At 39.5% G+C, this 17225-nt stretch overlaps 1 protein-coding gene across 1 annotated transcript; it reads right to left on the bottom strand.

Moving 5' to 3' along the window:
* Nucleotides 1-6070: 6070 nt before the first annotated feature.
* Nucleotides 6071-16269, bottom strand: LOC115693681 (lon protease homolog 1, mitochondrial). Its single transcript, XM_030620722.2, has 20 exons — nucleotides 15749-16269; nucleotides 14875-14940; nucleotides 14233-14424; nucleotides 14068-14133; nucleotides 13867-13908; nucleotides 13630-13752; nucleotides 13187-13285; nucleotides 13037-13102; nucleotides 12678-12764; nucleotides 12453-12492; nucleotides 11637-11808; nucleotides 10951-11075; nucleotides 9927-10057; nucleotides 9726-9830; nucleotides 9344-9457; nucleotides 8773-8940; nucleotides 8385-8486; nucleotides 7931-8182; nucleotides 6632-7150; nucleotides 6071-6514 (listed from the first exon to the last, which is right to left on the bottom strand). Exons 1-20 carry the CDS (start codon nucleotides 16229-16231, stop codon nucleotides 6329-6331), a joined length of 3138 nt encoding a protein of 1045 aa, XP_030476582.2. The 5' UTR covers nucleotides 16232-16269; the 3' UTR covers nucleotides 6071-6328.
* Nucleotides 16270-17225: the final 956 nt, after the last annotated feature.

The raw sequence follows: 17225 nt of genomic DNA, 5'->3' as shown, positions 1-17225 counted from the left end.
CCCAACCCATATATGATGGGCAAAGTCATTATATTAGTTAGTTATATTCAGTAGATGAGTTATAAATGGGTTTCAAATGGGAAAGCCCAAAAAAGTGTGGATGGTAAATGGGTTCACAGTTTATTCAAACCCAACCTACCTTTGTGACTCACTCTTTGCTCTCTATGAGAAAATAATGGACTCTTCGGACTCTTTCAAGTTCCGAGAAGTATTTTGGGCCCACAAGATGGGCATGAGTTCACCCTAATTAAAAATATCGAGACGGCTTCTCTTTTTTGCCCATTATTTTTTTTATTAATCTTCTAAATTTCATTATTTAATTATTAGAGTATATATTTCCTCGGTTGCATTTGGCGTTGTTATTTTTACGTAATATTATAATCTTAGTTCTCATCATTGCAATCCATTATCACAGCATAAATCTTCTTATTCAATATCTTACTTTCATTTCGCAAAAAAATATATATCTTACTTTCATTTAATTAAAATTTCAATTCCCCACGTTATTTGTTGCTGTGATTTTATATATTCATTGCCAAGTACTAACTTTCTATTATTCTTTATTGTGAATCCATACAAAAATTGAAAATTCTATGCAGCGTTGAAAGCCAATTCTTTAGAATCTTAAAGTCAAAATAGTGGTGTTATCCATATAACATATACACATGAAAAGCTTAAAGTAGGTTAACTGGATGGATACGGAATTTCATAGGTTAGATTAAATATGAAAGTATTTTAGTGATAAGGGTCGGGTACAGGTACGGGTCGCATTGGCTATGGGTCACTAAATTTGTGCTGCATATAAATGGGTCAATTTGTGTCGGACCATTTTTCCACCCGACTCACCCATTTGATGGCCGCTAATCAAATCAAATTCTGGGAGAGGTGGCCATTTTTGCATTTTGAAAAAGGGAAGGTAAGGCGGAGAGAAATAATTTTAGGAGTCGGCACCATTTGTCAAAGAGGGTCATTTGCAGACTTCTCTAGTTTTCACTAGTGGGACAAAATCCTAAAATTGTTACAGGTTGGAAGAACTTGGAAGAGTAACGCCACAAGGTAATATTTACACAAACAAGAAGAATCTGCTGACCTAATGGATAAAAACATATGTTTTTACAAAGTAAAAGAATTCTCTATAATTGGGATTGTGCGACAAAAACTAGATAGTGTAGATTCCTCCGTCATTTCTAATAGTGGCAATTGTTACCACCGGGCAGAGGACAGAAACAAGAACAAAGACAGTAACATCAACATCTTCTAGACAACATGGACCAAGCCTTCAACATTCCACAACTTCTCTAGAAAGAAAGACAATTAATAGAGAACTGAGAAAAAGAGAAACGAAAAGATGAGTTATTTCAAGAGGATTGCAACTCTGGTGCTTGTGTTGTTCCATCTTTACGACAAGGTCGCAGGAGATCATCCTGACAAGACGGTGGTGTCCTGGTTATGCAATAACCAAGGCTTCGGTGGGTCAAGTGATGAGTCATACTACCACAAAGCCTTGGAAGTAATTTTCCATCACTTGATTACACAAACTCCATTTTCGGATTACAGTCGCTATAGCACATTCCCGGTAGAAGATGACAATAGTCGAATCCTCGATACCTTTTACGGCCATATATGGAGCATGCAATGGAGTGATTACGAGATCCGATTGTGCCAATTGTTTGATTGCTGCAGCTGGTCTAAGCAGACTAGACTGCCCTTCAAGATTTGGGGCTGCTTTTCAGCTGAAGGATTGTCGACTTAGATACGAGATTTACCTATTTACAGATTAATGAAGTTGCATCTTGTTATATTTCGTCGGTCTGCCCATGATGAGTGTGTCCAAGGGGCACCATTTGCTCTAATTATAAGTGTTTCTGAGAGACACCTTTTGAAGAGGTACGAGGGAAGTCTCTTAAAGGAAGTTAAGATAACTTCCTCATAGGGTTCACTACAAAAAAACTGGAATTTTGCCAAGAAAATTTGCCACGAAAAAATTTTCGTCGCAAATTTGCGACAAATTTTCCAACGAAAAGTAAATTCGTTGGAAATTTCCAACGAATTTTCCCACGAATTTAAATTTTCCGGGCAATTATTTCAGTGTGTACAATTTTCGTTGGAAAATTCGTTGGAAATTTCCAACGAATTTTCCAACGAATTTCAATTTTCCGGGCAATTATTTCAGTGTGTACAATTTTCGTTGCAAAATTCGTGGGAAATTTCCCACGAATTTTGCAATGAAAACCCTACTCCTTCCTTATTCAATATTTTCGCGCTCATTATTCCCGCAACTCTCAATTTCCACATTCTCTCTCTCTCCCTCGCTTCACCTTCTCCCTGCGCGTCCCCCTCCGCCTCCTCCCCCGCCGCCTCCCCTTCTCCTCCGGCTCCGGCTCCGGCTCCGACGCCATGGACACCAAGATCGGGGCCCTCAACTCCTGCAAGCCCCCCTCGGGCGACGTCGGCTCCCTCCCCAAAGGCGCCGCCGCGGCCATCCAGGGCCAGGCCCCCGCGGCGGTCGGCGCCCCCGACGCCACCATGGGCCGCCACCTCGCCCGCCGCCTCGTCCAGATTGGCATCACCGACGTCACTCCATCCCCGGCAACTTCAACCTCACGCTCCTCGACCACCTCATCGCCGTCGCCGGTGAGCTCGAGGTCACCCAGATCTGGGCGAGCTCGAGCTCGCCGGCCATGGCGAGCGTTCTGGGCGAGCTCGAGCTCGCCATGGCCATGGCGAGCTCGGCCCTCGCCATGGCCAGCGAGGCCCAGCCTCGTCGCCGGCGAGGGCCGAGCTCGCCATGGCCGGCGAGGGCCGAGCTCGCCGGCGACGAGGGCGATTTTTCGACCAAAAAAATTTTTTTGAAAAAAAAATTGAAATTCGTCGGACGAATTATTATTGAAATTTTTTCGTTGGAAAAAAATTTCCACGATTTTTCGATCAAAAAAAAAATTTTGTAGTTTTTCCAACAAATTTAGCCACAAGTTTTCCAACGAATTTTCCAACGAAAAAAAATTCGTCACAAATTTCCAACGAAAATTGAAATTTTTCGTTGGAAAAATTTGCGACAACGAATTACCAACGAATTTTTTGTCGTTGGAAAATTCGTTGGAAATTCGTTTTCCAACGAATTTTTCCAAATTTTTCGTTGGAAATTTCGTCGGAAAAAACATGTTTTTTTGTAGTGGTTATAAACAAAATATAAGTAAGTTCTGCAGAATTGATAACTCTCTCTCTCTCCTCTCTTCCTCAAAGAACGACGCATAAGGATTCCGTATCTACTTTGAGAAGACAATCGACATTAACACTGTGGAACGAGAATACTTTCCTTGTGATTGTATTCGGACCAACGTAAAGTAGATTCGTTCATCGTTCGTTGGTGATTCAAAGTACGATCCTGAAAAATTGATTTGGAGTGCATCGAACAGGTCAGTCGATTCTCCCGATAATTACTCCAACACATCTAATGGTCATGAATGAGCTGTTTAATAAAGCGAGTCTATTAGATGTCTCGAAAATTTTAAGGCGCTGCTCCAGACATTTAGTTCATATATCTGGTATTACTTTGCTATTTATCGCACAATTAAAACTTTCAAGTAGTGTACCAATGTCTTGAAACTCGTCAAAATAGTGCAATCTGATTGTTTCATGTACTTCGACTATTGTGAGTAAGAGAAATGTTCCGATATATCCTTTCTTCATTTTGTTTCTTAAGCAACTGAGTCATAGAAATGGAATAGTTTTCTCCCTTTTGAACAAACGTTCACAACAGGGAAAGTTACATAATGTGGCATTTGTTATGCAGGACAATGATGTATTTTAAACATCCCTGCGCTTCCAAGGACGTTTTCCGGGGTCTCCCACAACTTTCTCCATTTCTGATGTTGGTGAGAATCAAACAGTGAGTTGCGAAAAGCGCCACCGCTATGGGACGTTTAAGTAGCATCCCTGTTACCTTCCCTAGAAACATTCATTTCTCGTTTGATGCTTCAAACCCGAGGACGTGTTTTATTACCGCGTTCCAAAGCCTGACAACTGATGCGCCCCCATCGTGTCAGCGTATAGGGACGCTAGAAGGATGTCCCAAGCAAGGACATGAGATAAACGTTCATGGCAAGGACGATTGTTAGGATCAAACACCAACTGTTGCAGAAGAAAGTAATCAAACAATAGAATAAATAGAATAAGAAAATGAATCGAACACCAGATTTATGTAATTCGATCAATGTAACAAACGTTCACAGGGAGAGTAGCCAAAAATTCTACTATAAATTAAGCGATACAATGGATATTATAAACCCACTCAAGTCACTCAAATACTCTTGGTGTTTCCTAAATCCCAATTACATCAAATAACCCCGCACAGTATTTGACTCCATAATTCCTCACGAAATCATCTCTCAATCTCAACAAGGAATAGACAAATCTTACCACAAGATTTATTGGCTTCAAATCTCTTCTATATATTCAAGAGATTTGTATCCAAAATAGAAAATCTATTCAAATTAGGTAATCACTTAAATAGGAGAAACTTATTCAAAATTATGAAAGTTTGATTTTTGGCTCAAACTCAAGATATATTTTCAAAAATCTCCATATTGGCTCGACGTATGAACTAAGTCACAACTGCTTCACTAGAATCTGAATTTCATTGCCACTCTCCCACAGCCCCTCGTGGGCTCAATCGGCACAGATATCTTTCAACTACAAACCATACTTGAACTTCACCGTAATCGTAAACATCATCAAAACACCAACTCCACTTGCACCTATAACTACTCCACAAGGATTTTTCTGACACAACCTCCTCAACCACAAATAAAGCAAAACCATCTATGCATTCATATCTGTCTGGAGATTGAACACATATCTTATCAAATTCAGCAATTACAGCAACCGTTAGCTCTATCTCCACCTCACTATAAAACCATCCATGTTGATTACTTCACTAGTAACCTCTATCTCAGAAGAATTTGGTTCCAACTCAACCTTGAACCGAACACCGTTCAGATATCTATAAACACTGCTATAAACACTCATATCTAGAAGCACTGGAGACTCATAAAACGTAATTTCTCTGCTAATAACAAGTGAATTTAACTCCGAGCACCACAACCGATAACCTCGCTTAACTTATGCATAACCTAAGAGCATGTACTTTCTTATCCTTCCATCGAGCTTACCGTCACTCACTCATACATAAGATGGGCAACTAAATAATCTAATAATAGAATAATGAGCAACGTCTCACATCGAACCGCAGTCGCTGGGAATTTATTTAACAGGTAGCATGCCGTACTAAGCGCAACCACCAAGAATCTCCTCACATAGCAACACTAGAGAGCATATTATAGGTCGTCTCTAGTAATGTTTTGCTCATCACCTTTGCAACCTGTTGTGGTTTACTAGCCCTAGTATGGTGTTTCACTACGTCATCCTTCATGCAAAATTTACTTAACCAAAAAAAAGCTTTCCGATCAAATATATCGATTCTCACTTTTCTTTCTTCTATCGCCATCGAGTCGCTTCAACTTAGTCAAACTCAATTCTAATACCAATTGTTGCAGAGCAAGCAATCGAATAATAAAATAGCCAAAACAATTAACTAAATCGGACACCGAATTTATATGGTTTGATCATCATGACCTACATCTACGAGAAGAACAGGAAAAAATTATACTCAAAACTCGTCAAGTAAAACTAGACTCTTGGAAAAGTGCACGATGTTGTAAGCAAGGCGTCACTGCACTAAATATTTCACAAAGCAGGTGACACTCGAAATGGTCTATCAACCCTAGTATGGAAACCTTAGAAACTATAATAAATTATCTCCTCTATCTTCTAGTCTTGCCATTAATAACTTTTCTGCTTAAAGCAAAAGCCAAAACAGGCATAATGTAACTAATAAGCAAATTCAACTTACTCTTGGAAAGATACAAGTACGGAACTTCTGACCGAGGGTCTAGACTCAAGACAATTAAGCAAGTACATGACACAATCACCACAATGGCCGCAAAGATTATACATGCGCAGCGACACCAGAAAGTAACAAAACTGAAAAATGAAGATCACGGCCAATCAGTTAGTCCTTGGTCCTCAATGGCCTAAAATGTCAGCACCTCAAAGAATTAAGCTGTTCTTATTGCAATAGGATGTGTGAAGAATGTAAACGGCAAAAACACAAGGTACCTACCATTCTAGTAATAAACAATTGAGTCACGTGTTCCTTCCCACATTTTGGCATTTTGGGTGACTATTAAGACATTGTACAAAATTGGGTTTGATTCCCGCAACTTCCCCGACGCAAAAAAATTTGGTCAAAGCAATGTAAACGGACTGATCACTTTTCTGCAGCTTCATGTTTGCCAAAAGCCAGGTTGAATATCTGACTATAGTCATCGACAAAATGCACATCAAGGCCTTCTTTCACATTGGATGCGAGCTCATCATAATCCCTCCTGTTTGCTGAAGGGAATATTAAGGTTTTGACTTCACTCCTCCGAGCTGCTATAGTTTTTTCTTTAACCTGATAAACCACAATGAAGACACTGTGAATTCAGATTATCCAAACACTAGGTATATAAATTAGTAGACAATTGCATGCCAAAGATAAAAATGACACTGAGACTTATACAGAACATACCCCACCAATTGGAAGAATCCTCCCTGTGAGCGTTACTTCACCAGTCATCGCAAGGTCCGTCTTGGCAGGCTTCTTCATGGCAAGCGACAGCATGGACGTGATCATTGTACAACCAGCACTAGGCCCATCTTTTGGGGTAGCCCCAGCAGGAACATGGAGATGAAGCTTGGAATTGGCAAAGAAGGGGTTGTCCGGTTCTTTCTCGAGCAAAATAGCCCTCGCAACGGTGTGAGCAATCTGGGCACTTTCTTTCATGACATCCCCAAGCTGTCCAGTGACATGGAGGGCCCCTTTTCCATCACCCTGCTCGACCTGAGTAGTTTCTATATATAAGGTGGAACCACCCATTGCAGTCCATGCAAGACCCATTACAACTCCTACTGGTGTCCGGTCATAGATCCGTTCCGCATGGAAAACAGGTTTACCAACGAAATCTGATAAATTTGATGTGTCCACCTGAATCTTTTCTAAATTCTCTATTCCTTCACTTTCTTGGTTTTTCTCGGCATCAGTGTGGCCCTGTCAAGGATCATTTAACGAAGTAACATGTGCATTATGAATACAGGGTTGAAAAGAAATCAAATACAGACGAACTTTAAGAAAAATCACCAGCTGAAAAGTAAGATTCAATTACACTCAAGTGAATGCTACAATCATGCAAGTGACATCAATATTGGTCCGAAAATTTTTCCTTCAAATAAGAAATGGTCCAACCACTTTTTTTGCATGCATGTCTACCTGTGTGAACTAGGGAATTCGAGATCAAAGAACTGATAATGAAAGAAAATAAAATTTCCTATTACTTGGTTCGTTTTGGTTTTAGGCTAAAAAAATTGAAACCAATAAATTTACTTTGCTTTTGGTTTGACTTTTTCCTTATGGCTTAAAAAATTTTCTGATCTATTTTTGTGCATCATATGTCTATTTTAAATAATTCTGCTCTACAATTACCAACCGTACTATTACTGATTACTGCTGTGAGCGAAAGCTAGAACCTGCAATTATATGTTAAGCCTTTTAATTTTTTATTTTTTATTTTTCTTGTTTGGTCCTGAGCCTTTTAAATTGGATAACAACATTTGTACCTTTGGACAACAAAATTTGTACCTTTGGACAAAACAATTTAAACAGAAGCTAAATCAAATCAAACTGAAACATTGGTTTTGCTGAGATCTATTTTTTATGTGTTTAGTGTCATTTTGGTCAAAATTCAGTTGGTTCTGGTCTGAGAAACACCGCAAAACCAATTTTCTGGATCAACAGATAATTCTTATGCATATAATAGAGCATATTAGGTACCTTTGTCTCTGTAAGTTGATCAGCTGGCTGCTGAATGTGGTCAGCAGCAACATCCACTTCATTAGGAATATCCGGAGCTTGTTCATGACCACTTCTTTCATCTGACTGGGCTCCAGTGTGAGCATTATTCTCAATTTCCTGTTTACCTGATTCATCAATGCATTCTACATTTGCTACACTGGGTTCCACCACCTGTGCTGCAGCCTGGACAGGTTCCACGAGCTCTCCTCGCCGTACAAGTTGCAGAGCAATCTGGCAGATTAAGTTCTTGTGGTCACGGAACTAATGTAGTGAAGTCAATTGCCCAATAAACAAAAACATCACACTTGGCAACATTTTGAGTAACAGAACTCTAAAGCAACTGTCTAGCTTTCTGCTTAACTTACGAGTGAGGACAGCTATCTGATAATAGTTTTGAGAAGATCAAATTGTCAAACGAAAAACTAGAACACACCTTCCGATAGATCTTCTCTATTTGTTTCTGCAGATTTCGAACCCCTGCTTCTCGACAGTAGTTTTCTATTAGAGCAAGAAGAGCCGCATCAGTCACTTCAACCTGGAAGAGAATAGGCTTTCAAATTATTCACAACACCTTAATTCAATGTTCAAGATACTTAGACACCTAGAACATTAATACTCGGTGAGTTTCAAGATAGCCCTAGTGAAAACCTATCTAGAATCATTAATCATACATATAGAGCAACTTTAATCTCCCAACTCAAGTACAATCATTCAGAAAACAAGAATTATAAAAACCTTATATCCTTGATTTTAAAGCATATTCATATTGTAATACACATTTTCTCCATTCCAGTGCATAGGTACCCATGCAGAGAACCAACCTGCTCAGGCTTGATGCCACATGCTTCTCGAGTACTCTTCTCCAAATAATCTCTGGCAATATGCACCTTCTCATCTGTAATGTATCCAGCAATGGCTATGACCTCCATCCGGTCCAAGAGAGGGTTGGGTATCATTTCCACCACATTGGCGGTACAAACAAACAACACCTGCATACACAAATAAGAATGACCCACAAGGAGGCTCAAATAAAGGAATAACACAAAAGCATAAGCAGCTATTATCATCTGTGAACAACAAAAGCATGAAAAAGTCAGAAAAGCTAAAATCCACGTCACCTTTTAAAGTCCTAAAAAAATAAACACAGAATAATGCATGCTCCAACTAAACAATGCAAAATTATGTAAATAAACCGTCTTTTTGGTAAACAATAGGTAAGAAGTTCCAGTACTCCTTGCATTCTCATCAAATAGGAGCCAAATTATTAAGATATGATCGAAAAGTTAGTTATTCAAAGTCCCAGAGCAGCCAAGTTATTCATAAACATCTTCAGTCTGGAAAAACTCAGAAGGTAGACAACAAACTAGTATTTTTAGCAGCATGAGAACTAACCTTTGAAAGGTCGATTGGGACATCAAGATAGTGGTCGAGAAAATTAGCATTCTGCTCTGGGTCAAGAAGTTCCAACAAGGCACTGGCTGGATCTCCAGCATGTCCTCTTCCCAGCTGCAATGAACCACAAAGTCCTTCAACATTCTGAAGTCATCTACTGCAATATTGTAATAACCATCTTGTGTCTCATTCCAGGAACCACAAAATGGTACCAAAGCTGAAATTTGATCCCAGAATTGATTTCCTAAGATTCATGACGATCAAGACCGAAGGTCAAGAAGGTGCCTTGGACATCAGCCGACAGTTGGAAAGGGAGGATATAAGGTCTAGGTTAAGCTCTCTACTAGGAATGTACGGTGGCCAGAGAAGTTATTGCCCGTACCTTGTCAATCTCATCAATAAGGACGAGAGGATTGGCTGTTCCAACATTCTTGAGACACTGCACCATCTTCCCGGGCATTGCACCAATATATGTTCGACGATGCCCCTGAAAGCCAACTCAGGAAACATATTTAGGTGTACCTTTGCACTAGTCCTGTTATAAGAGATGATGCTTCAAATAACACTGTACAATAAAAATTACCTTGATTTCAGCGACATCAGCTAGTCCTCCAACAGAAAAGCGGAAGAACTTTCTATCCAAGGCACGTGCAATAGAGCGACCTATACTAGTTTTACCCACTCCCGGTGGACCAGATAGACAAATTATTTTACCTGGGTTTAGAACCAGATATCAGGAATAGTGCCCTCCAGCCATTTAAAGCCCAGAAATCAGAGAAGTAAAACAAGAACGAAGTCACCAGGCAAATAGGAGTGCCACGTAAAGCATACATAGCCAAGGCAGAGATGCAAGCGTGAAGATACAAAATCACAGCAGATTGTCTATTTATGTTTGACAAGTCCAATCATTCAGAAGGTTTTCACAATGAATGCAGCAGACATGCCAAAATTTACACTTGAAGAAAAGGTCCAAGGCATAAGGCATGCATGCAGGCAGAGACACATAGTTGCGTACATGAATTATTAATGCTTCCATTTGCATATCATCTAGAATCTTCTCCTAATTAGTAGTGGACTGATACCCACTTGTTTATGTATACACAAATTACTGAATAAAGATAATTTGAATTAACAGTCAACATGCAATTTCCAGCATTTTTCACCAGCATAAAGTGCTTAGCAGGCATGTGATTAGCATGATAATGGATGATCAGCAAAAAGTCTAGTCTATTAATAGATGATCAAAAAACCAAATAAATGTCAGAGCAGCTACATTGTAGCCCTTGTAGAAAGAGTAATTTTCGTCAGTAAAACCTTTGAGATCACAGAGCACTTAACAGTGGATCCCCTATATAATAAACAGGTACTTCCACTAATAACGGATATTTCCAAACCTCTGAGATCAGAAAACTTAACGATGGATCCCCTATATAACAAACATAGGTATTTCCAACAAGGACGGATATTTCCACCATGTAATGGGTCAATGAGCGCATTCACTTCAAAAAATATCATATACACCACGCAATAATTGATCAACAATGTAATATCAACTCAATATCTGTGCATGTGCAAGTCAAATGGAGGAACAAGCAAGTTTTACACACCTTGGGAGGTTCCTCTGAGTTTTCCAACAGCGATGAACTCCAATATCCTTTCCTTGACATCAGTCAATCCATAATGGTCTTCATCAAGAATCTTTTGTGCTCGAAGTACATCAAAATTCTCGTCACTGGTTGAACATGAAAATTACAGAAACGTTTGAAAAGAATCAACAAATCCAAAAAATAAGCAGTACATGGCCAATCTGGCAGCCAGAACAAAAACCAACAGGAAAAAAAAATTTGTTTATCAAACCATCAGTAAATTTTTCTTATCATACAGCACGAAACTAATACACATGAGCCACCAGATAGAAGTACCAATGGAATCCTCATGAAAGTAGACAAGCATTAAAGAATGCACCCTCATCCAATATAATATCCGTCCTTGTTGAAAAAGCCAACAGGAAACAGGAATAGGATAAAACATAAGACACTGAAGAGATCGAGTTTGTCAATCCTTTGAAAGCCAGATACCAGTAATTAAGCAATAATCACCCGTGATAGCTATACCATGGTATGTATATCTATGGTTCTAATTTAGAAACCAAATTCCTGATATGTATCGATTCGCAATCCCCCACCACAATAATTTGCATTACATAATATTTATAAACAGGGCAACCTAGTTAAAAAGCAAATTAACAGAATCATCTCAGATCAATTTCAAAAATGTGGATAAACTCACAGACCTGTAATTCCCCCATGGCAGTGCAGTCAACCAATCCAGATAATTCCGAGTCACATTAAATTCACTTGAACTAGCCTCTAGTAGCTGCAATTTTGTAAGCTCTTCCTCAATAACTTGCAAAACATGAGCTGGGATTTTATCCTTGTTGGGTTCAATTCTCTCACGAAATTTTGCTGCAGCAAGTGAACAGAAACTAATGATAGACTGCGTATCTTCTGGAAACAAAGGGAAAAAAGGACAAAGTCTTCCTCTTATCCAACTCCAAACAAGAAGGCTTCAAATAGACCTGATTCCAGTATATTTAAAGAACAAGTGCAACCTACACAGCATCTCTAGCCGGTATAAAATTGGAAGTTCTACATGAGGAACCAGCTATTGAAAAATATATTCGGAATCTGGGCGGTCCATGGGACCATCATGGTTCTCAATTAATAAGGCGATCCTCATTATAACTGATGGTCTGAGTATCAAGCATAGAATTGCCCAAACATTAACCATAAAGGTCCTTTTTATCCATGTTTTTCCTTGCAAGTGAATCTTAGTTAATCTCACAAAAGACAGAATCCGTTGTGCGTGGTTAGACTTTCTCAAATTCTTGCAAACTCATTCCCAGAAAGAAATACTAAAAACATTTGAAACGTCAACCCTGTCGTATGCAATAAATTTGGGCTTGCTAAAATCCACCTCATGGCATGAAAATGTGAGTACAACACAAGTTCAACTTGATGGTATTACAAGAACCAATATACTTTTCAACCCACGTAAAAAAAATCCTCCTCTAATAGATCTTCTGTATGTAATTTGAGACAGGACAAACCTGAAAGAGCTGTTTTGTCATCTGTCTCCAGACCAAGCTCCTGAACCAGGGATGGTAGATTCAGTATCAAAAACCAAAAAAAAAAAAAAAAGAAGGAAAAAATAAAACACAACTAAACCAGGCTCACATGCTGCTGATTGCCTCAGGCCCTCAACGCAGGTATCCTTCATTAGAACAGTAAGGAGCCTGGTTATACGAAGATAAACAGGTTTAAGATGAAGTTACCTTTTTTATAGCCTTTAGCTGCTCATTCAACAAATAACGTCGCTGCTCACCACTTATCTTTTCCTCTATAGCCTTTGCAATCGATTCCTATTAATGTGCCAAGCAAATGAAAGATGTTATAATATGTACTTAAATTTACTATTTTTTTCTGATAAGGGATTTTGCGTCTGCTTGAAGGGCCCAACTAGCAACATTAATGTCGGTGATCTCTCTGACCCCTTACTATGAGTCATCTGACTCCTAATCGAACAGATAATAGGATGAAGTTTCAATTCTCAACACAAGTGACTGAACTTTGCGTTGTCATTTAGGCTATTTAGAGAATTACCACTAAAACTGAAAAAAAAAAAAAAAAGTACCTGGATTCTGCTAATTTCCAGTTCTTTCTTCACAAGCTCCAGGGTAAGTTTTAAACGTTTATATACCTGGTATTGCAACATATTCCAGACAAATAAATCAATAAAAGATCACAAAACCATAAAGGAATAAATACGATAAAGCCTACATACATCTAGCTCTTCAAGCACCGCCAAGCATTGTAATTTGTTGGCCCCGGATATAGCGGCTCCAAAGTCTGCTAATCTTGCATAATTAAATTCGCCTATATGCTGCAGATACAAATGGGGGAAAAGGATGTTACTTTGATGGAATACAGAAGCGCATAGGATCAAAATTAAGTACTCTATGGTACCAAAGTCATAATCACTCGAGGGAAAAAAGGGAAGAATAAGCGCAACAAGAAAACTGGTCATGGATTCGCCTTCCCCGACAAGCATACTTTGCTGGTTAGAGCAAAGGACTGAAAATCCTTGTGGCAGTGGTTCAAATCCACTTCTAAGCAGGTGAAGGATCCAAAGGAAAGGTAAAAGAGCAGTAATGCAGAAAATGGCACACGGACAAATAAACTAAGAGAAGGAAGGGAAAAAGTACAAGCAGGATGAAGAAAATGAACCTGCTGATATGTTTGAACATGATCTCTCCAGAGATTGCTTGTTTTCAGGACATCTCTGAGGGTTGATATAACCTCAAAAGATGTAGCTTTTATTACATCATCCTCCTTGTCGAATGGTAATTCCTGCAATGGAACGGGAAAGAAAGATTGGACATAGTCAGATATTTATCTACCAATGTTTCTCACTGGGACTTGTTGACCCAACTAAAATTAGAAGATAAAAAAGTTAAAACATGCCTTGAGATGGTCGACTTTGACAGTGAGCGGATCCTCGCCAACCTACACCAGATTCCAGAAAGATTATTTAACTGTGACAGAGAATCATTTAACAAAAAAATAAAAAACCAGCAGCTTATATAAGTTGCAAAGTGATATAGGAAATATCATTTGAAAACATGCAGGAAAGAATATTGGTGAAATTTTGATGAAAAAACTCACCATCTCAGTCTTTTGTAGTCGTCTATGACCAATAAGAGTCACTTCGTCTCCTATGATTCTTGATATCTGGAATATTAAGTTATAAGACAGGAGAACAATAAAGTAAATCAACTTACGGTAATACAACAGCTAAATAGCATTATGTGTGATAATGAGATCGAGCACCTGGGCAAGCGTACCAACTTCATGAAGCCGATCATATAACTCTTTTCCTTTGAGGTCATGAATGCTTTTGTCTGAATCTGAGGCAGGACCCAAACTAGGATCAACACCAGGTTCATCTTTCAGGAGGAAAGCACCGCAGTATGGGGCTTGCCTTTTCCGGCACTCCTGCAGAGCTGCCAATAACTTGGGATCCTGCATAATTTTGTTATTCTGTCAAGATCATTCATCTGATGAAAATATTAAACAAGATCATCAACAAAAAAGAAGATCTTCACCTTGAAAAATATGAAATTTCGTGGACAAAAAAATCTTACTCAAAAGTTGATGCATGTTGAACTATCTAACTGTTTTAATTAACCAGTGTTCAACCCAAAAAATGCTGGAAATCCAAAATGCTTTCTGGTTCCTTCATATATAAGTGAAGGCTGGGGGGTGGGGTAGTAAATGACCTCTTTCTTTCGAGAGCACATATAGTGGCATAAGGTCATAGCATACCAATGGTGTGTCATTGACATATAGCACCAAATCTAAGCAAAGCATAACTTGTAAGATAAATTGCAAAAACAACTGCTACCAAGTATTATATAGATGTACTCTGCAAAATAAGAAAAGGAGATGATGAGACATTTTAGTCTGCTCTACCTTTACATATATCGGCATGTAAAATCCAGGAAATAAAGGCCGATGAGGCAATGGTAATGCCAAAACCTGCAACACAAAGGAAAATTATAATACATGATGAGTTTAAGTTGAACACACGTTCATGTTTACAGCAGCAATTCAGAGTTATTTCATAATCTACTTAGAATTCCAGCACATGCCTGTAACTGACTCAAAAGAAAAATCAAACCAGCGGCACAACAGAGTACTCTAAACAGCAAGACGAAAACTATATGATGAAGATTTTCTTTGAAGGAAGTCCTAACTAAACAAACATCAAAACCACATGAAATCACGGCTATGATGGGACCTCTAATGCCAATCTATCCACACGAGCGCTCAAGCTAATCGTAGGGAAAAAAAAAAAAGTTGAGCTTCCTTGAAACATGACTTGCCACCATAAATAACAACTCAACTTCTGAATCCCCACTGTCAACAGCAAATGCAACAGAAAATGCATTCCGCCAAAATCATTACAGCAACAGGACTTGCCAGGACAAAAGCAGCACTCTCTATAACATAATTGGTCGATTGGCAAATATCTCTCGCCCTCATTCTCCGTGATATCGACCAAATCTCTCTTGCTACCACCAAAAATGAAAGCTGAAACCAAGCTTTTTTATCAAATCAACTTCGAAACACAAAAGCTTAAACTTCATGGTAAAGCAAGATGCAATTGCTTCCCAATTACACGTTTCTTAACTTGCTGAAGAAAAGACATCATCTCCCATCCACATTGCACTAACTTTCTCACATTCGAACAACAGAGGACTTGAAAACACGCGGAATTCTAAAAGGTTAGAAACCGAAGGATGCATCAATTCCGCACAAAAAAAAACGCGAGAGAACGCCCCACCGTCAGGTAATCATCGAGTCTCGGATTGGTGGGAATGATGGCGGACACGGACTTCTCCGCGGTGTCAGTCTCGGAATCGGCGGCGGCGGCTTTGCCCTCCGCCTGCGCCGCGGCCTCGGAGCCATCCTCGCCGCCGTTCGAGTCCGAGCAGAAGAACGCCCTTCGCCCCGAATTGGGGCTTCTCCCGCCCAACCCTCTCAACGCCCTGAGCAACAACGGGCCGCTCGGCTCGGCCCCGGCCCGGGGGCAGCCCGGCGAGAGGGGATGGACCGCGGCGCGCCGGCACGCCGACGAAGACAGGAGCTTCAGCATCGGCGGAGGACGAGGGGAGGCGGTGGTCCCGGGGGGGGCGCAAAATCGGATCTTGGGGGCCGGGAGCCCTAGCTCCGGGCGGCGCGAGGGGACGCCATTGGAGGGGCTCTGCGGAGGAGGAAGAAGAAGGAGAGGAGGGATTTTGGGTAGTATTGCAGTTAAGCCCTGCATAAACCCTTGCTTTTGAGGAGAGAGAGAGAGGGAGAGAGAGAGAGGGGTGGGGTGGGGGTAGAGAGAGAGAGGGTTTTCAGGTGACCAAAATGCCCCTGGCTTTGGCTTGAGTTTTTTGCTGAGAGTGTTTTTGCAAGGGACCAAAAAAAATTTTATTTCAAGGGAGTGGTGTTTGGCCAAAATATTCTTTGCCCACCTTGAAATTGTCTTCATGGTGTGTTTTTCGTATAATAAAAAAGAGGAGAAGTACATTGGAAGTCGTTATACTCATCGCGAAAGTGCAATTGAATCATAAAATTTTCAAAATGTGTAATTAAATCTTAAAACTTTTCACGAAAGTGTAATGGAGTTTTAAAACTTTCAAAAAATACAATCAAGTCTTAAATTTTGTCAAATTTATTAAATCAAGTCCTTTCGTTGATCGCACTTTTTTGAAAGTTTTATGACTCAATTATAATTTCGTTACAAGTTTTAGGACTTTCAATGCACTTCTCCTAATTGAAAAGATACATTGGAATCCTTTTTTTACTGAGATTTGAATTTATTAATTAGATCGCATCATGCAAGTCGTTTGCGAAAAATTTCATAAAATTCCTTGATAAAAATGGCCATACAGTCGAGTTTATCTAATCACCGAGTTGATTTTCAACCGTATAGGTGGGAAGGATCACAAACTCGAAAAGGGTTCAGTCACTTTCAACCATATTTCGACCGGCAAGTCGTACTAAAATTACTTCACAACGTTATGGTCATTTCATATGAATGGATATTGTCTTGCATATAAGAGGATGGTGTGTTTTTCAACAATAATATGTGAACTTTTAAACTAACTTACATTACATTCAATTGGGCTGTGAACTCATATATGAACCAATCCTTTAGAAACCCACAACCCTTGTCTTTGTGCATAATATATGTTATTTACAATATAGAATCTAACTATACATCTTGATTTTAACATACTGGCCAGTCTCAGGGTGAGAGAAGTAAGCAT

Source organism: Syzygium oleosum, unplaced genomic scaffold, assembly GCF_021117445.2.
Source record: "Syzygium oleosum isolate NSW1041296 unplaced genomic scaffold, Sole_v2.1 Sole_v2.03, whole genome shotgun sequence".
In the NCBI taxonomy this organism is placed as follows: Eukaryota; Viridiplantae; Streptophyta; class Magnoliopsida; order Myrtales; family Myrtaceae; genus Syzygium; species Syzygium oleosum.
The sequence above is the reverse complement of the archived record's forward strand: the minus strand, read 5'-3'. Positions and strand labels throughout refer to the sequence as shown.